Source organism: Schistocerca nitens, chromosome 4 (genome assembly GCF_023898315.1).
Source record: "Schistocerca nitens isolate TAMUIC-IGC-003100 chromosome 4, iqSchNite1.1, whole genome shotgun sequence".
NCBI classification, from domain to species: Eukaryota; Metazoa; Arthropoda; class Insecta; order Orthoptera; family Acrididae; genus Schistocerca; species Schistocerca nitens.
Genome location: NC_064617.1, coordinates 577,586,389 through 577,608,273, shown reverse-complemented (window position 1 = coordinate 577,608,273; position 21,885 = coordinate 577,586,389). Strand labels below are relative to the sequence as shown.

General features: G+C 40.0%; 1 protein-coding gene across 1 annotated transcript in view; it reads right to left on the bottom strand.

Moving 5' to 3' along the window:
• Positions 1–21,885, bottom strand: part of LOC126252980 (serine/threonine-protein kinase Nek8) — a 326,833-nt gene that overhangs the window by 93,921 nt on the left and 211,027 nt on the right. The window contains exons 16-17 of the mRNA XM_049954008.1: positions 10,727–10,874; positions 10,383–10,595 (exon numbers count right to left, since the gene is read on the bottom strand). Coding sequence (XP_049809965.1) covers positions 10,383–10,595; positions 10,727–10,874 — 361 coding nt within the window. The remainder of the gene's footprint in view (positions 1–10,382; positions 10,596–10,726; positions 10,875–21,885) is intronic.

Genomic DNA, 21,885 nt, shown 5'->3' with positions numbered 1-21,885 from the left:
TGTATGGTCCAAGTGTTATTGGCCTATAGTACTTGGCAGCAACATGTAACATGAAAGTTACATGTGTCCTTAAGCTTTGCACATCAGTGAAACATTCAGTAAAAAATCAGTGAATATATCAACGTTTGTGTTAGGTGCATTTAAAAGTGCACTATATAATGGTTTTTACAGTGAGAATAGTAACATTTTGAAATAACTTAGTACTGTGGTAATTGATGTTCACATGATAATGGTTATCTTTATTATGAGGCCTGTGCTTAAAATGTGAAAATAATCAAACAACTTTCTCCATATGCATGGAAAAAATATGTTTTGTACTACTCCTATAAACAAAATAAAAATGAATTTGAATTTGATATGACTGCCATTGAAATAGGTCTAGCCTTAATTCACATCACAGCTGAGTGCACACATCAGCAGATGAAATTTCAGGCCAGACATAAGCCTTTTACCAGAGAGTGGCAGATAAAACTGCCTACCTAAACTTGATTTTCTGCAGATATGGATAATTGTATTGTGTATGCAGTGTGGATAACATTTTTCTTATCCATGCAGATCTGTACTTATAAATCTTGGCACACAATTTTTATTTATTTATTTATTTTTTATATATATATAAAAGCACTGCACTGTGATTGACAGAGTGTTATAGTTATCTCATTTCATTACTAACCAATTCTCTGAGTCCTCTAAGTTATCTGTAATTGTGTAGTATGAATTACTTATGAAGAATGTTTTACCTGACTTTAGTAAGCTTTCCACCTCGTTGGGCAGTGTATTACACAGTTTCATTTCTTGTTAGAAAGTGCTGTTTCCAGTTTTTTGTTTGTATTTCCTTGGTAAATGTAAGTCCAAACAAGTTCTTATCCCATGGTTATGTATACAACTTTTAATGAAATGGTTGGTAATATCTTCCCTGATATACAGATCAGACTGGTATATGTATTTATTTGGTGCAGTAAGGATGCCATTTTAAATAGTTCTGTAGAGGCAGCCAGTCTGAGAATATTTGGGATTTTTTGCAAAATTTTATTTCAAACATCATTTTCCATTGAATCTTTCCTCCCAGAATAACTTCATCAGTGCCTATGTGCCAACCCAGCCCGTTCTTCAGAACAGAAGCAGTATATTCCAGTAAAATCTGCTGAAGACAGAATCACTTCACCCATTCTGGCATCTCTGATGAGTAAACCGGTGTACCCATACCACCAAGTTAATCAATAGGGGATGTGGGATAAGAGTCAGATGTGCAGTTGTTGGAGGGTTCTGGAGGGCAGAGAGGCACTGGTCAACTCTCCTTTGTTGTAGCTGCCATACAAAGCAGATGCTCTTCTGATTGAGTGTTCATACAGATCGGACAGCTATGTGCTGTCTGTGTCCACTCACCAGTAATGGCGACCAGCCATATGAACATAAATTGCCAGCTCTTCCATTTTCTGCTCTGTCCATTTTTGTGTTCAACTGTTAGGCTAGTAGCCAACCTCTACATCCACCTCCTTTCTGCATCCAAACACTGAGAATATCCCCGAAGTTTTCTTTAATCAACTCTTTTATTTCACTGCCCCTCTTCCAATGCTTACACACTCCACTCCACATCCCATATAGACTTTCACAAGGAGCCCAACTATTACTTCCCATTATCATTGTTACAACCCTTTTCTCTGACTTACAAACTGAGTCAACAGTTCATGCCTACGATAAACAGAAAAGAATTCCATAGCTAACAACTGAGTATGTAGGAATAGTATGTCATCACAATACGCTCGCTGTTACAAGCTGATGACAGAACCCTAATTATTCTTTTTGCCACTATATTTGTATGTTCATTTCATTTCAACTGACAATCAATATTCAAACCTTAAAACTCTGTATTTGAACACAATCTATAAACTTATCTTCTATGTTTAATGTGACAGTTTTCCCTCTATGCAGAAGTACACACTGTTTGTTTTTTTTATGTTCAATGTTAATTTATTACATACTTTCCAATTTTAAACATCACTGAGGATTTCATTTGCTTTCTCTAATAGCTCTGGTTTTTTATCAGTGATTATGAGACTGATGCCATTAGCAGAGAGCTATTTTTCCATGTCTTACACTGTTTGGAAAACCACTAACACATCTGGATCCAAAACACTACCCTGAGGAACACTTGCAATTTTTTTTTTCTGTCTGAAACTTATTTTACAAAATAATTTATCATCAGCAGATGTGTGAGCTATGTCTACCATTTTCACTCTGTTTTCCATGTAAGACTGAGATGGTATTACATGTATTTTAGGAAGATTTTGTTGCAATGTCTATGCAATACCAGAGTCATAGTTATGTATAAAATTTGCCAATTTCAGTGGAATGTCTCTTATTCTACCCCCATCTTTGATTTGTGTATTATTATACTTGTGTCTGTCTTTTCCAGTTTCATATTTTGTGACTCCCAAACTACTTCACATTTATTTTCTGCCTTATATATTATTTTGTCATTTCATGATTTCTTGCATATGTTTTTTTACCAGAGATAATAAACAAGAAGTAGTGGATTACTGTTGTGCATTTATAGAGAACTGAGAAATTTAAGTGTCTGAGAGGACTTTCTAATAGCAACAGTTATACATTTATTTCATTAACTGCCGAAGTGCCTACTTTTGAAAATGTTTCCCCAAAAATTAAACAACAGAAGCTCCACAACAACATTAGGAAACAATATTAGGAAAAGGATAGATTGCTACTCACTGTAAAGAAGACATGTTGAGTTGTTGACAGGCACTGTTACATATTTAGCTTTCGACCAAAGCCTTCTTCAGAAAAGAAAATGCATACACATTCACACAAGCAAGCACACCTCAAGAGCTCGTGAACACCATCTCTGACAGCTCAAATAGGAATGCATCTGTCACATGTGGTGATCTGGAATGGGGCATGGATGGAGGAGAGGTAGCAGAGTACAGGTGAGACGAGAGAAGAACACTGTGTGATGGAGCTTGCAGAGACTACATAGACACATGAGAAGGTTGTCAGGTGCAGTGTCGGAAGCTGTGAAGCAGAGAGGTGAGGGAGCAGGGGGGATTGGAATGGAGAGGAGCAGGGAAGAGGAAAGATGTGAGGGTGCACTGGCAGAGGGTGGCAAATAATGAGGGTGATGGGATGTGAATAGGGAGGAGGTGACAGCACAGAGGGGGCGGAAACTATTGGGTGGGGTGTGTGGGAATAGTAGATTACTGTAGGTTGAGGTGGAAATAATTTTGGGAGCAAAGAAAGTGTAGTAAGGACAATTTCTATCACTGCAGTTCAGAAAATCTGGTGGTAGAGGGGAGGATCGAGTTGGCCTGGGTTGTGAAGCAGCCACTGAAGTCAAGCATGTGCCTCAGGTTGGTCACCCTTGCTCTTAACCACAGTCTGGCAGTGGCCATTCATCCTGGTGGACAGATAGTTGGTCATCATACCAATATAAAAAGCTGTGCAATGATGCAACAGGGTTGGTACATGAAATGGATGCTTTCACAGGTGGCCCAGTTCCTGATGGGGTAGGCTAAGCCTGTGACAGGACTGAAATGGGAAATGCTGGGTGGATGGATTAGGTAGGTATTGCCTCTGGGCCTTTCACAGGGATATGATACCTGTGGGTGGGGGTCAGAATTGGGAGTAGCATAGTGATGGACTAGGATACTGTGGAGGTTTGATAGACAATGGAACATTTGAGGTTGGTGGGAGGATTGTGGGAAGGGGGGAGGGGAGTGAGGTGAGGGATAGCAGAAGTGATCTATTTGTGGACTAGGTCTAGGGGATACTGCCTTCACATGAAGGCCTTGGTGTGACTTTCAGCATACTGGGCAAGGGAGTTTCTGTCACTGGAAGTACGTCATTTCTGAGTGACCAGGCTTTATGGGAAGGTTTTTTTTTTTTTTATGTGGAATAGATTCCAGCTGTCAAAACACAGGTACTGTTGAAGGTTGGGTTTGATGTAGCTCTCCATGCTACTCTATCCTGTGCAAGCTTCTTCATCTCCCAGTACTTACTGCAACCTACATCCTTCTGAATCTGCTTAGTGTATTCATCTCTTGGTCTCCCTCTACAATTTTTACCCTCCACGCTGCCCTCCAATGCTAAATTTGTGATCCCTTGATGCCTCAGCACATGTCCTACCAACTGGTCCCTTCTTCTTGTCAAGTTGTGCCACAAACTCCTCTTCTCCCCAATTCTATTCAATGCCTCCTCATTAGTTATGTGATCTACCCATCTAATCTTCAGCATTCTTCTGTAGCACCAGACTTTGAAAGCATCTATTCTCTTCTAGTCCAAACTATTTATCATCCATGTTTCACTTCCATACATGGCTACACTCCATACAAATACTTTCAGAAACGACTTCCTCACACTTAAATCTATACTCGATGTTAACAAATTTCTCTTCTTCAGAAACACTTTCCTTGCCATTGCCAGTCTACATTTTATATCCTCTCTACTTCGACCATCATCAGTTATTTTGTTCCCCAAATAACAAAACTTCTTTACTACTTTAAGTGTCTCACTTCCTAATCTAATTCCCTCAGCATCACCCAACTTAATTCGACTACATTCCATTACCCTCGTTTTGCTTTTGTTGATGTTCATCTTATATTCTCCTTTCAAGACACTGTCCATTCCGTTCAACTGCTCTTCCAAGTCCTTTGCTGTCTCTGACAGAATTACAATGTCATCAGCGAACCTCAAAGATTTTATTTCTTCTCCGTGGATTTTAATTCCTACTCAGAATTTTTCTTTTGTTTCCTTTACTGATTGCTAAATATACAGATTGAATAGCATCGCGGATAGGTTACAACCCTGTCTCATTCCCTTCCCAACCACTGCTTCCCTTTCATGCTCCTCGACTCATAACTGTCATCTGGTTTCTGTACAAATTGTAAATAGCCTTTCGCTCCCTGTATTTTACTCCTGCCACCTTTAGAATTTGAAAGAGAGTATTCCTGTCAACATTGCCAAAAGCTTTCTCTAAGTCTACAAATGCTAAAAATGTAGGTTTGCCTTTCCTTAGTCTTTCTTCTAAGATAAGTCGTAAGATCAGTATTGCCTCACGTGTTCCAACATTTCTGCGGAATCCAAACTGATCTTCCCCAAGGTTGGCTTCTACAAACATACATAATAAGTATAATTTGACTATGAATTTCTTACAATTACAGTATTCAGTACTCTTCGAAAGAGTTTATTGAATCTGGTAGCCAACAGTTTGTTTTTGTGTATCTTTTTATCATTATTTTGTGGAGGTCATGATTTATAGCTTTTAGAAATTTTTAAAAAAATCATGGTTTGCACACTACTATATTGTCACTTTATTACACAACCAGTTTCAGTCATAAATAGACCACCTTCAGGTATTTTGTGGTATCATCATCAGAAGTATGAGAACCCATAACCCGTATCAAGCATCATGTCAGCAACCAACATGACAGTTCAACTATAAATCAGAAACACATACAGTGCATCTGTGGCAAAGCATGTGACAAGACTGAAGTGGCATGTGATCTTCAGCCATAAATACATCATCAAACAAGGTAGACTTCATGATGTGTTCATGACTGAAGGTCACATGCCACTTCAGTCATTCCATGTGCTTTGCCACTGGTGTACTGTAAGCTATATGTGCTGCAGATTTATAGCTGAATTGACATGTTAGTTGGAGACATGATTCTTATTAGTGGTTATATGTTGTCATACATCTGATTAAGATGTCATAAAATTACTCAAGATGGTCTGTTTATGACTGAAACTGTTCGTGTAGTAAAATGACAATACAGTTGTGTGCAAACCATGAGTTTCCAAAAAAATATTTTATTACCTTTTTTTTATCAAAACAGGCTTTTCTCTTTAGGTGGCAGAAAATAAGGACAGAATTTCACTAAAGGCAAATGTTAGAGACATGAGAAATGGAACTTTGGTAATCATTAATGAAGTAAGGAAGTGAGACTAGAGTTGTTTTCACTGATGACAAGGTAATTAGAAGTGAAGCAAAAAGTCAAACATAACAAGCATAGCTGGAAACTTGCTCTTCCCTTACTAATGGAAACAACCTGAAACTTGGCATGGAAAAATCATCAAAAACATAAATTAAAATTTATGCCTACTGTAGCTGAGATAGTAATAATTAAAATAAAAAAACTATAGAACTAATCTGAAGAAGGTAGAATTTATCACTGGATAAAAAATAAAAATCATATACTGAATTTTAGTCAGTTACATGGATGTTATATTTGTTGGAATGTATTTATTGTATTTGTATATTTTATTGTATATGCAGATAGCTTCTCTGTCATTTACATCAGACTAAAAAAATTGCACATGCAAAATAAAGAGATTAGATTGGTTGACATCTGCTGCGATGGTGTATGTAAGTTCCTCACTTACAATGAAACTACAGCTGCATGCAATTTCAGAAGTTCCATTTTTATCTGCTGCCTAAATACAAAACATCGTTGGTATATAATCTGATCTATTCTTTTGTTTACATAGAATGCAATAATTTAAAAAATCCTAGTTACCTCTCAGTGGCAAGTTTACAAGCTATAGAAGCTAAATGTTACTTCAATGAAAACTCTTGGGAAGAATAGAGATCACAATGAATAATACCATCCACAGACGTTTTGACTCATTATTATACCACATAAATATACTTATTTTTTCACACAATTCATCTGATACAGTTGTTGCTATTATCTACCAAATTACAGTAGTAACAAACAGTAAACACCAAGGTGTTTGAGAAACAGATATCACATACTTCATCAGATTATACTTTAGATTACATTAGATTAGTACTTGTTCCATAGATCATGAATACGACACTTTGTAATGATGTGGATTGTGTCAGGTTAATAAAAGGTGTCAATACAAGATACTACATTACACAAAATATTACAAAATTACCCACTTACTATATCCAAAAATTCATCTAATGAGTAGAAGGAGTTTCCATTAAGAAATTCTTTTAATTTCCTTTTAAATACTATATAGCTATCTGTCAGACTTTTGATGCTATTAGGTAAGTGACCAAAGACCTTTGTGGTAGCATAATTTACCCTCTTCTGAGCCAAAGTTAGATTTAACCTTGAGTAGTGAAGATCATCCTTTCTCCTAGTGTTGTAGCCATGTACACTGCTATTACTTTTGAATTCATTCGGATTGTTAATAACAAATTTCATAAGTGAATATACAGGGTGTTTCAAAAATGACTGGTATATTTGAAATGGCAATAAAAACTAAACGAGCAGCGATAGAAATACACCGTTTATTGCAATATGCTTGGGACAACAGTACATTTTCAGGCGGACAAACTTTCGAAATTACAGTAGTTACAATTTTCAACAACAGATGGCGCTGCAAGTGATGTGAAAGATATAGAAGGCAACGCAGTCTGTGGGTGCGCCATTCTGTACGTCGTCTTTCTGCTGTAAGCATGTGCTGTTCACAACGTGCAAGTGTGCTGTAGACAACATGGTTTATTCCTTAGAACAGAGGATTTTTCTGGTGTTGGAATTCCACCGCCTAGAACACAGTGTTGTTGCAATAAGACGAAGTTTTCAACGGAGGTTTAATGTAACCAAAGGACCGAAAAGCGATACAATAAAGGATCTGTTTGAAAAATTTCAACGGACTGGGAACGTGACGGATGAACGTGCTGGAAAGGTAGGGCGACCGCGTACGGCAACCACAGAGGGCAACGCGCAGCTAGTGCAGCAGGTGATCCAACAGCGGCCTCGGGTTTCCGTTCGCCGTGTTGCAGCTGCGGTCCAAATGACGCCAATGTCCATGTATCGTCTCATGCGCCAGAGTTTACACCTCTATCCATACAAAATTCAAACGCGGCAACCCCTCAGCGCCGCTACCATTGCTGCACGAGAGACATTCGCTAACGATATAGTGCACAGGATTGACGACGGCGATATGCATGTGGGCAGCATTTGGTTTACTGACGAAGCTTATTTTTACCTGGACGGCTTCGTCAATAAACAGAACTGGCGCATATGGGGAACCAAAAAGCCCCATGTTGCAGTCCCATCGTCCCTGCATCCTCAAAAAGTACTGGTCTGGGCCGCCATTTCTTCCAAAGGAATCATTGGCCCATTTTTCAGATCCGAAACGATTACTGCATCACGCTATCTGGACATTCTTCGTGAATTTGTGGCAGTACAAACTGCCTTAGACGACACTGCGAACACCTCGTGGTTTATGCAAGATGGTGCCCGGCCACATCGCATGGCCGACGTCTTTAATTTCCTGAATGAATATTTCGATGATCGTGTGATTGCTTTGGGCTATCCGAAACATACAGGAGGCGGCGTGGATTGGCCTCCCTATTCGCCAGACATGAACCCCTGTGACTTCTTTCTGTGGGGACACTTGAAAGACCAGGTGTACCGCCAGAATCCAGAAACAATTGAACAGCTGAAGCAGTACATCTCATCTGCATGTGAAGCCATTCCGCCAGACACGTTGTCAAAGGTTTCGGGTAATTTCATTCAGATACTACGCCATATTATTGCTACGCATGGTGGATATGTGGAAAATTTTGTACTATAGAGTTTCCCAGACCGCAGCACCATCTGTTGTTGAAAATTGTAACTACTGTAATTTCGAAAGTTTGTCTGCCAGAAAATGTACAGTTGTCCCAAGCATATTGCAACAAATGGTGTATTTCTATCGCTGCTCGTTTAGTTTTTATTGCCGTTTCAAATATACCGGTCATTTTTGAAACACCCTGTATATATTGTGAGGCTACAGTGAAGATCTCTAGCTCTTTAAATAAGTGTCTGCAGGATGATCTTGGATGAGCTCCAGCAATTGTTCTGATTACACACTTTTGTGCAATGAATACTCTTTTACTCTATGATGAGTTACCCCAGAATATGATGCCATATGAAAGCAGAGAATGAAAATTGGCATGGTAAGCTAATTTACTGAGATGTATATCGCCAAAATTTGCAATGACCCTAATAGTATAAGTAGCTGAACTCAAACGTTTCAGCAGATCCTCAGTGTTTTTTTTCCAGTTCAACCCCTCATCAATGCATACGCCTAGAAATTTTGAATATTCTACCTTAGCTACCAATTTCTGATCGAAGTCTATATTTATTAATGGTGTCATTCCATTTACTGTGTGCCGGCGGAGGTTCGATTCCTCCCTCGGACATGAGTGTGTGGGTTTGTCCTCAGGATAATTTAGGTTAAGTAGTGTGTAAGCTTAGGGACTGATGACCTTAGCAGTTAAGTCCCATAAGATTTCACACACATTTGTATCCATTTACTGTGTGGAACTGTATATACTGTGTTTTGTCAAAGTTTAATGAGAGCCCATTTGCAGAGAACCACTTAATGATTTTCTGAAAAACATCGTTTACAAACTCATCAGTTAATTCTTGTCTGTTGGGTGTTATAGCTATACTTGTATCATCGGCAAAAAGTACCAGCTTTGCATCTTCGTGAATATAGAATGGTAAGTCATTAATATATATTAAGAACAGCAGAGGACCCAAGACTGAACCTTGCGGCACCCCATTTTTGATTGTTTCCCAGTTTGAGAAATCACCAGTTTTTTGCATATTATGTGAACTGCTTATTTCAACTTTCTGCATTCTTCCAGTTAGGTATGATTTAAACCATTTGAGCACTATCCCATTCATACCACAGTACTTTAGCTTCTCTAGAAGTATTCCATGATTTACAAAATCAAAAGCCTTTGATAGATCACAAAAAATCCCAACGGGTGACTTCCGGTTACTCAGAGCATTTAATATTTCATTAGTGAAAGTATATATAGAATTTTCTGTTGAAAAACCCTTCTAGAAACCAAACTGACATTTTGTTAAACTTTATTTTTACAAAGGTGTGAAGCTACTCTACAATACATTACTTTTTCAAGAATTTTGGATAAGGCAGTCAGAAGAGAGATTGGGCAGTAGTTGTTGACATCAAACGTATCCCCTTTTTTATGCAGTTGTTTAACAATGGCATACTTCAGTCTATCTGGGAAAATACCCTGCTTCAGAGAGCTATTACATTTGTGGATAAGAATCCCACTTATTTCTTGGGAACAAGCTTTTATTATCCTGCTGGAAATGCCATCAATTCCATGTGAGCTTTTATCCTTGAGAGAGTTTATTATCTTCCTAATTTCAGAAGGAGAGGTGAGTGGAATTTCAATTGTATCAAATGGTGTGGATAAGGCCTCTTTCTTACTTACAACAGTGTCTTCGATAATGGTCCTTGTTAGAACTGTTTATTTATAAATGATATAGAGGAGCTCAATTGTTGTCATTTGAAACCAACTGCAACTATCACTATACAAGAACAAACAGGCATAGGAAAGTATGCACACACAAAACATTTTTACTTACGGTAATGACCCTGTCTGCCAACACCTTGACAGCAGCTGGCCCCGTTACTCTGCAATGTCCTCTTCCTAGCTGTCCCTCTGCATTGCGCCCCATTGTTATTACTGCACCATTATCCATGAGAACAGCTGTATGATTGGGACCCAGTGAAATATCATGAACCTTGGCTGGAATGCTTTTCACTCTCTTCAGCAGTAATATTTTGCCATCATTTTCCTTGCCAACAGTTACAAAATGCAACAATACAGAATTTTTCAAGAAAGTAATGGCAATTTTAGTTTGAACAGAAAGATCTGCATGCAGAATTTGATTGAAGGCCTAGAAAATGTAATTATATAGATATCTACCTTGACAGAAAATCCCAGCTTGTCATGAGTATTACGTCCACAACTAAGCAGAAAACCATCTGTGGTAATAATTGCTGTACAATCAACACCAGTGTGCACAGACCTGACTACTGTTTCCCTTGGCAGAGGCACTTGTTGTGGTTCACATCTGTTTCACAAAAGCACACGTCTAAGACCAATGTCAGATGATTATTACAAGAAGTACTATAGAAATTGTGACTACAATTCTTTCCTGAAAAGTCCACTTGATAGTATTCATTGTTGATTTTCTCATTTGATATTTGTATTGGAAAGCAGAGACAGGGTTTTCTTCTTCTTTGTTGTTGGGTGTCATGCCCATAGTCAGTAAAGCAGCTATAGATGGAACAATTGCTAATATTTGAAATCAATTAATTTCAATATGTTTGAACAAATCTTTGGCTAATTTTACATAGGTAACATAGAGAAACTATTCAGAACTGGGAAGCAGAGACAGGGTTTTTTTCTTCTTTATAGTTGAGTGTCATAACCACAGTCAGCAAGGCAGCTATAGATGGAACAATTGCTAAAATTTGGAACCAGATCATTTCAATGTGTTTTAACAAATCTTTGGCTCATTTTACATAGGTAATATAGAGAAACTATTCAGAACTTAAAAAAGAATATATAAACTAGAGCTGTTGCAGTTAGAAATTCAATATTTTGTTATAATTTTGACTTATTTAATACTCAAATTGTTCATTAGTGGCAGAATTGTAAATACATTTTAGGGCTAAGGCTTATTCACAAAACCTAAACTGAATGCTCAACCTTATTTTTCTGTATGTACATGTCATTTTCATTACTTCTCACAAACAGGAAAGTACTGAACTTCTCATTATTATGATGCAGTGATGATGAGGACTGAATCAAACAAGTTCTCTACTAGTATTAATAATATACCTTCACAATTTACCTGCACAATTTCAGAGATCAAGAACACACACAGTTCACATGCCTGCTTATAAAGGCCACTTGTGTTGGCCCCTTGGCATACTCTGGCGAGATGCCAAAGAAACAGTTTTATTTAAGCGATCGCAAATGAGTGCTTGGCCTGTTCTATAGCTTATATTACTGCTGTCCGGTTCATGTGTTCAGGGCTACACACTAAATGTACATCATTGTACCTTACATGTTTTTCTATTAAGTACTACTTCTATGAATCACATTTGTTCTTGCTATAGCAAACTTGGCAATGAGTGAAGTTTACATCTTCTCTGCATGTTTGTGTCAGTTCTCTGTCACCCAGTGAATGTCTTGATGGAAGAAATACTCCAACATATCATTGCCCAGCAGCAAGCTTTCGTGAAATGACAGCAAACACTCACTACTGATCTGAATTCAGTGGCATCTGTGTGTTTGAGACAGGTTACTCTCCTGTCAGTGCAACCGTCATCCTTAACAACATATGATGAATCGGCTGAAGACTGGGACTCCTATGAAACTTGGTTACACCAACATTTCAAGGTTTTTCACATGGATGAAGCAAACCTGTTTAGGGCTTCCTTTCTTTCCTGGCATTCACCACTTATTTATCAGATGTTGTGGCAACTTGTGGCTTTGCACTAACTGGCCACCTTATCACTTGATGAAGTGTGCAAGCTTTTCTCAACCTATTACTGTGACAGAATGCCTGTCATTGCAACAATGTGTAGAATTTAACCATTGGCAGAAATGCCCAAACCAATCTTCCAACACCTTGGCAGCAGAATTACAAGGGTTGAGCCGTCACTGTAAATTTGTTCACAGGTACCCATCAAGAATCCTACACTGATCAAATGGTGCATGATGACATTATCCATCTTGCCCCAGAAAGGGAAGTCCATGAAAAAGCACTTCAATGTACTAATTCGATGGTTACAGATGTTCTCAATATGGCACAGTCCTTCGAAGTGTCATGGGCTGCAGGTGATCAGATTGCTGCCTGGGGAGAGGTATTGGAAGTTGCTCAGTCGTAATCTGTGGGGCACACTGCAAGTGTTCAAGATGATGGGGAAGCCATTGATCCAGTACAACCTTTGACTCAGCATCGCATGAGGCAGCGTCGGTTATGGCAACAGCAGCAACAGGACACATCAGTGCAGTGGCCACGTGCCCTCTTGCATCTTGCCCATACTTCTTCATCCAACAAGAGCATGATGCATGCCACACACATGGAGTGGTTTGCAAACAGTGTCAAAAGAAAGGCAACATTTCATTTTTGTGTAACTCCTCTTCAAATGTGGTGGGCACATTAACACCAATGGACATAAACTGTATCTCTACAATGACTGTTTCCCCAAACAGATTGTTTATTAACTTGTTTGTGTTTAATATACTGTTAAAAATGTAAGTGGACACAGGAGCTGCAGTGACTTTAGTAAACACAAACATATGTGGACTTTCATCCTCGCTTCCCCCTTCCCCCCCTCATCTCCACACACGCAGGTTTAACAGAAGTTGGTTAACTCCAGAAAACAGCAGATTCCAATCCTAGGTCAGTTTTTCACTCATGTCTCTTACAAATCTGTTGTTCACTCTCTCACCTTCCTTGTTGTGGATCATTCCCCTCCTGCAGACCAATTCGAGTTAGATGTGTTTAATGGTCTGTTTCTTCATTGCCAATGAGGTAACTTTAGTGTCAGATCAAGTTCCATATCATCAACTGCAGCCCCTGTTTCCCCCTGGGATCTGTTATGCTACCAGTTTTCAGGCCCACATTATCATGAAAGAGTCCACCTGCCCTTTTCTTTTCTTTTTTTTTTTTTTTTGGCGCATCACATGCCAGTGGCATTTCATGACTCTGTCAAGGCCGAATTAGACTGCTTGACATAGCTTAGGGTCATTTGGCCTGTTTCTTCCAGTGAATGGGCTACACCACTGGTCATTGTTAAGAAGCCAATATGTAACTTTCACCCTTGCGACAACTTCAGTGTCACGATAACGCACAGTCTCTGATAGATACCTTGCCTCGCCCTGATGAGCTGCTTGCAAAAGTGTCAGGTGGCCACTGCTTTTCCAGAATTGATTTGTCAGAATCATATCTCCAGCTCCCCTTGGATGAGGTCACTAGGCGCCTTCTCATTGTCAACATTCTTTTTGGCCTATACCAATAGCAACACTTGCCTTCTGGCTAACTAGTGGGCCTACAATTTTTTGGTGTTTTTAGAAACAGCTCACAGCCTCTGTACCTGGCTGCATCAATTACCTCAATGATATGATTGTTTCTTCCACCAAAGACCACCTTTGCAATCTCCTATCATTCTTTCCTATCTAGCAGTCTGTGGGTCTCAAGTGCAATCTTGCCAAATCTCAGTGTTTCAGCCACCAATTGAGAGCCTAGGTTTTGTGGTTTCTGCCACAAGAGTCAAGCTGTTGCATCACCATGTTGATACAATTAAGGGCTTGCTGTGACTCACATCTTTTAAGAAACTGCAGGCATTTCTAGATAAAGTTGCATACTACCATAAGTTTTTACCAGATGCATCCACTACATGTGTTTTGCATACAATGTGCTCTTTTTTTTGAGCCCCAGCTTTTGACCAAGCATTCACTTTGCTTAAACCTAAGCTTCAATCTGCAGGGTGTGTGGCTACTTTTCAGCCTGGTCAGCATCTCTTGTTGGCTACAGATGCCTCTTAGCATGGCCTTTGTGCAGTGTTGGTGCACAAATACACAGATGGGTCTGAATGACAAATTACTTACGCTTCTCAGACTTTATCTCCTGCTCAGCACTGGTATTCTCAGGTTGAAAAGGAGGCTTTAGCCACTGTATTTCCCCTTAAGAAATTTCACATCTTGTTCTATGGTTCTAAGTGCCATTTAATAGTGGATCAGAAGCCATTGGTTGCTCTTTTTAACCTTTTGGCTTCTGTGCTGGACAAGACAGGGCATCATTTGCAATGGTAGGCTCTTTCCTCTTCTGTTATCATTATCAGATCCATTACCAGCCAATGGTGCAACATGCCAACACTGATGCCGTATCTTGCCTTCTGATCAGCCCATAACTGGCATTCGATCAGGATGACCTACTTTGAATCTATTTAGAATTGAGAACAAGAAAGTGGTCAATGGTTTCCAGACCACTAGTGCCACTATAACATCAGCCATTGTTGCTGATTCTGTACTTAGTCAGGTCCTCTCATTTGTGTAGCACAGGTGGCCAGAGAAACCCCTGAGCCTTTCCTCAGATCCCTTTCCTAATGATGTCTCCCCCCGGAACAGCCTCTCTGTGTTTGATGGAGTTTTTTGTAAGCTACAGAGGACTCTGTTCCCCAGGTTGTGATTCCAAGCTGTAATGTACAGCGGCTTCTGCATGTCAGTCATTGTGGGACCTCTTACATCAAAACCTTGGCCCATTGCCATGTGTACTGGCTGGGTATAGATGCGGACATAATGTCCCTTATTGCTCCTTGCACTCACTATGTTCAGTAACAGATGGCCCCACAGGTGCCCTTTTCCCCCTGGCCCATGCTGCAGTGCCCGTGGAGACATCTACATGTCAATTTTGCTGGTCCCCTCCTAATCAGTATTGGCTCACTGTAGTCAACATGTATTCCAAGTTTTCCTACATGATGCACTGTCGTCCATGTCCATGGTGGCCAGTTTTCAGCCCTGTCTAACATTTTTTGCAATTGAGGGACTTCCATATACTGTGGTTACTGATAATGGACCCCAGTTTGTTTCTCAAGAATTTGCTTCTTTTTGTCAGGCTAGCGATGTTTGCCATCTCACAGCTCCACTGTGCATCCTCAATCTAATGATGAGGCTGAAGACATGGTTTGGACTTATAAAATTCAGATGTGGAAGTATATGATCTGGAAGTTCACCTGAAGCTGCTTTAGACTGTTTTGTTAATTTGTACTGTTTCACTCTGATGTGGAACAAGAGCCTGGTGGAGCTGCTACATGGACATCAACCATGGGCCCTCCTTCACTTGCTAGATTCAGTGCTGCATCTGCTGGCATCACCAGCTCTGTAATGACACTGGCCAGGTGCACATGTCTGGGCTTTTGGTTTTTCCTGCTGCCGAACTGGGTTTCTGGTGTCATCGAGTGTTGCCAGGGCTGGCGCCTGTACATTGTCTGTACTCCTAATAGGTGAACATCTTGTCGCTTTGACCACCTCCAGCTGTGCACGGTGAGGTCTGTTCCAGAGGGGCCATCACCTCCCCTGCCACCAATGCCTGTTCCACTGTTGCAGATGGTCCAGTTCGTGCTGCAGCATGGGTTGCTGCTTGGCAGATCACTGTCTGGGGTTCCTGCCTCTGGCCCCACTCCTAGACTGCCGTTGCTGGTGCAGCCCCTACTGCACCTGAAGCTGCACCCACTGCCACCTCCATTGCTGTGTCCTGTGTTACCATCAACACCGACACACCCACTGACACCTCCGGCACTGACCGCTGACTTTGACAAGGATGTCGCTCGCTATGGAGATGCTTTCCCCAGTCCTGCCCTACAGTCTCTCACAAGAGGGGGGAGGAGCACCAAACTGCCTCCTCATCACTTCTGCCCCTAATCGCCACTGTCTGCCTGTGACATTCTGCAGTAGTCACCATCATCAGGTGATGAAATGGATGTCAGTGCAGCCATCAATGTTTTCTCAGTGCCTTGTGAGATCAGTGGTTTCTCTTTTTTTATTCCATGGTTCCAGTGCGTTTCTGGTACCAGTGCTCCAGGGCTTTTTGGTACCAATACTTTTTCAGTACCAGTATTTTATCAGAACCAGTGCTTTTTTGGTACACTATGTGATCAAAAGTATCCGCACACCTGGCTGAAAATGACTTACAAGTTTGTGGCACCCTCCATCAGTAATGCTGGAATTCAGCATGGTGTTGGCTCTCCTTAGCCTTAATGACAGCTTCCACTCTCGCAGGCATACATTCGATCAGGTGCTTGAAGGTTTCCTGGGAAATGGCAGCCCATTCTTCACGGAATGCTGCACTGAGGACAGGTATCAATGTTGGTCAGTGAGGCCTAGTACAAAGTCAGCATTCCAAAACATTCCAAAGGTGCTCCATAGGATTTGGGTCAGGACTCTGTATGGGCCAGTCCATTACAGGGATGTATTTGTCGTGTAACCGCTCTGCCACAGGCCGTACATTATGAACAGGTGCTCGATTGTGTTGAAAGATGCAATTGCCATCCCCAAATTGCTCTTCAAGAGTGGGCAGCAAGGAGGTGCTTAAAACATCAGTGTAGGCCTGTGCTGTGATAGTGCCACACAAAAAACAAGGGGTGCAAGCCCCCTCCATGAAACACACGACCACACCATAACACCACTGCCTCCAAATTTTACTGTTGTCACTACACATGCTGCCAGATGACGTTCACCGGACATTCACCATACCCACACCCTGCCATCAGATCACCACATTGTGCACCATGATTTGTCACTCCACACAACGTTTTTCCACAGTTCAATTGTCCAATGTTTACACTCCTTACACCAAGTGAGGTGTCATTTAGCATTTACTGGTGTGATGTGTGGCTTATGAGCAGCTGCTTGACCATGAAATCCAAGTTTTTTCACCTCCCGCTTAACTGATGGTACTTGCAGTGGATCCTGATGCAGTATGGAATTCCTGTGTGATGGTCTGGATAGATGTCTGCCTATTACACATTACAATCTTCTTCGACTGTTGACAGTCTCTATTAGTCAACAGACAAGGTCGGCCTGTTCACTTTTGTGCTGTACATGTCCCTTCATGTTACCACTTCACTATCACATTGGAAACAGTGGACCTAGGGATGTTTAGGAGTGTGGAACTCTCATGTACAGACGTATGACACGAGTGACACCCAATCACCTGCTGACTTTCGAAGTCTGAGTTCCACGGAGTGCACCATTCTGCTTTCTCACAATGTGTAATGACTACTGAGGTTGCTGATATGGAGTACTTAGCAATAGGTGGCAGCACAATGCACCTAATATGAAAAACATATGTTTTCGGGGGTGTCCGGATACTTTTGACCACATAGTGTACCAGTGCTTTTTCTGTACTACACATTTCTTCTCTACCACACATTTTTCTTTACCATGTATTTTTCTGTGCTTAGTGTTTTTATGTACATGGTTTTCCACCCCTGAAAGGGAGGAGTGATTTACCTTCACTCATGATGCATGTGATTTCGGAGATCACATGTGCGTACTGTTCACAGCCCTCCTTATAGAGGCCACCTAGGTCAGCCCCCTGGCCTGCATGCTCTGATGAGCCGCCAAGAAACAGTTTTATTTAAGTGATCAAAAAGGAGTGTTTGGCCTATTTTGTAACCTGTGTTATTGTTGACCAGTCAATGTGTCCAGTGTTACGCACAACCTGTACATTGTATCTTACATGTTTCTCCATGAAGTACTATGTTCCATAAATCATGTTTGTTCTTGCTACAGCAGTTTTATCTGACATAGCACTTACCACATAACCTCCATTTAGTTTTCTGTGTAGGCATGTGAGTGCTAAACCATTAATAGAGATGAAGGAACCATGTTATCAAAGGAACAATAAGTTTTTGCAAGTTTAATCTGCAATGCAATAGCATTGTCCAATATTTACTTCACCTTACAAGTACTTCATATTGTTCATCCCAGCACTAATAACTCAGCTTCACAGGTGGAAACCCATCTTACATCATGGTGGTTGCCATCATTCTTATGGCTTCAAGCTTAAGTTTTTCTGTCTGTCAGCTGTCTACTTTACTTTATTTTACTTTACTTAACTTTTCACCTCATTTCTCTTTTCCCACCATGCTGCCTGTAAGCTATAGTCTGTTGTTTGCCTGCACTGCTAGTTTCTCTGCCTGTATCACTAGTGTTTGATAGTTTCTGTTGATGTCTTTTTTCTTGGATTTTGGCCTTCCCTTCCAATTCATATTTTTTTATATGCATTTCATCATTTCCTTATCAAAATATTTTCTTCTCTTACACTTTTTGTGAACTGCTGTAATCCCACTTGTGAATCTTTTCATCTTGTCCTACTGTACCTCCCTTAGCCTGAATCTCAGGATTTACCTTCACCCCTTTCCTCACAAACCTTTGTAAAGTATCACTTTTCTTGAAATGCTAGCATATTTGTATGTTAGTCAGTGGCTGTCTGCTAAACTGATGCACATTCATATGTTCCCAGAATGAATTTTCACTCTTCAGTGGTGTGTGCACAGATTTGAAACTACTTGTCAGATTAAAAGCATTTGTTCAACCACATCTCAAAATGGAAGCTTTACTTATCACGAGAAAATGCTGTACTGGCTGACCTATTCAGGCACGACTCATGATTTGCCCTCACAGCTCCCACCAATACCTCTCTCCTGTCTTCATAAATATTCTCCTTGCATACCTTATTGGGCTAGCACTCCTGGAAGAATGGTTATCATGGAGAAATGGCTGAGCTACACCACAGGGATTTGTTTCCAGAAAGCCAAAGTTTCTGAGTTAGAGTCTCAGTCTGGCACACAGTTTTACCTAGTCACCATCCTCCATGTCGCCCCACACTCCTATTCTCACTTCATTCCACCTCTAGCCCTCCACATAAGCCTGTTATTCCCCTTGTCCCTGTCTTCCTTCTCATTTTAGCTGGCACATACACTGCAATACTTCTTTGTCTCTTTTCCCTATTGTAAATACTCACCTGTACTTTTTCTTACATTTTGTTTTACCATGCATGCACCAACTATACATGTGTGTGTGTCAGACACACACACACACACACACACACACACACACACACACACACACACACACACAGAGAGAGAGAGAGTGAGAGAGAGAGAGAAAGAGAGAGAGAGAGAGAGAGAGAGAGAGAGACTGGGTAACTGTGTCTGTGTTTTCCATATTTGCTTTGTGCCTATCCACTGCTCTGCATCTTTTCCTTATTTCATGTGTGGTGATATAAACCAGATTGATGTAGAATGAGCACATAAATTCAGTGGTGTTTTAGGGGGCATAGGGGCATGAATGACTTCTGTTTATTGGGGTAATTCTAGCAAAGGTAAGGGTTGGAGTATCTGTAAAGCAGATTGTATACAACACTAAACAGAATAACTGCACTGGGGAAAAATGGGAAAAGTAGGAGTTTATATATGGTGTGCACATGAGGATGTTTCAGTAGGAGAAACATCTTTGTACATGCATGAAATAGCTACATGTTGTACACTACAGAGCCACGAATGGGTCAATTGTAAAGATGCGGAAACTAGCCATAGATAAAACATTTTACCTACTGTCAAAGAATTCAGGGTGATTCTCAAAATCATTCTCACTGATTAATACTAACAATGTGCACTTAACACCTGGAAAAATGAACTGCATGACACCAGAAATAAACAGTAATGAAATATTAAATTCTGAACAGGATACATACTGCAAACATGAGCTAGACATAAATTGTGACAGTGTATTTACTGTTATAGCTCCATAATAATACAAAGTTGGAATGTATGATAATCTAGTCAAACATAAGTGACAAACATGAAACAGTAATTTGATTTTCCTTTAATTTATTCACAGCATATACTGATGTGATGAAGAAACTCTTTGGTAAAAGTTTGAAAAATATTGTGTACAAGTGTTTTATTCATACCATAGATGTAGGAGGAGATTTCAAATTTCCATTTTTAGACTGAGTAAAGCACAACTGAAGAATGGGAAGGAGGGGCGGTGAAAAAAGGTACGCGAAATTCGAGTTCTGTGAAAATCATTAAACAAAATGAGTTTCTATGCAACCAGTGCAGAAAAACTAGTTTAATCCAACCAGGGAAATGTTATTGCCCTAAGTTAAAAGTAAAAAACGTACATGAAATCATCAAAAGATCGAAAGCAAGTGAAAAGACAGAAGCAAGTTCAGTGGACAACAAGTGTAACCATTGTGACGACTTTCGTATTGTGATATCCGCAAGATATAGTGAAATAGAAGAACTAAAAATGACTGTAATCCAACTAGAGAAACAGTTGGAAAATCTTGACTGTAATAATCAAGAAGAACATTATCAACACAAGCTCCAAACAATATCAGACACCAGTGAAGTAAACGAAAAAAGTACAGCAGCCACAAGCACAAAACTTGGACATATCAAAGTAACTGCTTCAAACAAAACTCCAAACGAGTCTGGAAACGGTGTAGCTGAAAAACAAGCGAGTCTAGAAACTATTAAAAAACAGCAGGAGTCACATTCCGTGAAATCTACTAGTGTTTCAAAACATGACCAACGCAAAGAAGACAAAAAAGTACTAATTTTTGCCGATAGTCATGGTTGTCAACTGGTGGAAAAAGTGACAGACACACAGTCAAACCTAAGTGTACAAGCCTTTATAAAGCAAGGGGCAAGTCTCTTGCAAAATCATATGAAAACCTTGACTTTAATGACTGTGTCGTAATTTGTGCAGGCGCAAACGACGTTGGCAGAGATAAAGGTAAAATACTCATCACAGTTCTCGACAGTGTGCTGCCCAAATTAAACAAAACAAATGTAACTGTGGTAAATCAACCCCATAGGTATGACTTACCACCCTGGTCATGTGTAAACAAACTGATAGAAAGAGTGAACATTGAGATAAATGAACTGTGCAAAAAATATCTTTATGTGAATCTAATAGATGTCAGTACATTAAACAGAGACATGCATAACAGTCACGGCCTACATATGAATTACTATGGTAAACAGTTCTTGGCTGAAGAAATCTGCCGTCTTGTAAACAAGAGTGACAAGAAGCACAAAACGATTGCAGATCAGAGTACCTTGGAGAAATGGATCACTAGGGAAGACTCATCTCGCCCAACTAAAAGAAGCATAAGGCAGCCTCCTCATCTGAATGATTTTTTACTGCCAAAAGCAGTAGCTACAAATTGCACAAACAAGAAACATTTAAACTGAAGGTAGGTGGTACTGTAGATTTTCCCACAAATTCTGTAATAAGGATCTTTCACCAAAATGTTCAGTCCCTAAGCAATAAAGTAGAAGAACTAAATATTTTATTAATGCATGAACTAGAGGACTGGCTTGACAAGAACTTAATTAAATCTGTCTGCCTACACAATTTCACTCTGGCTGAGTACTATTGTAGACCTAGTGGTCACTATGGAGGTGTAGCCATATATGTAAAATATAATATATAGGTTACTAAAATAGATAATGTCACCTCCTTAAGTTGTGAAAAAGACTTTGAGATGA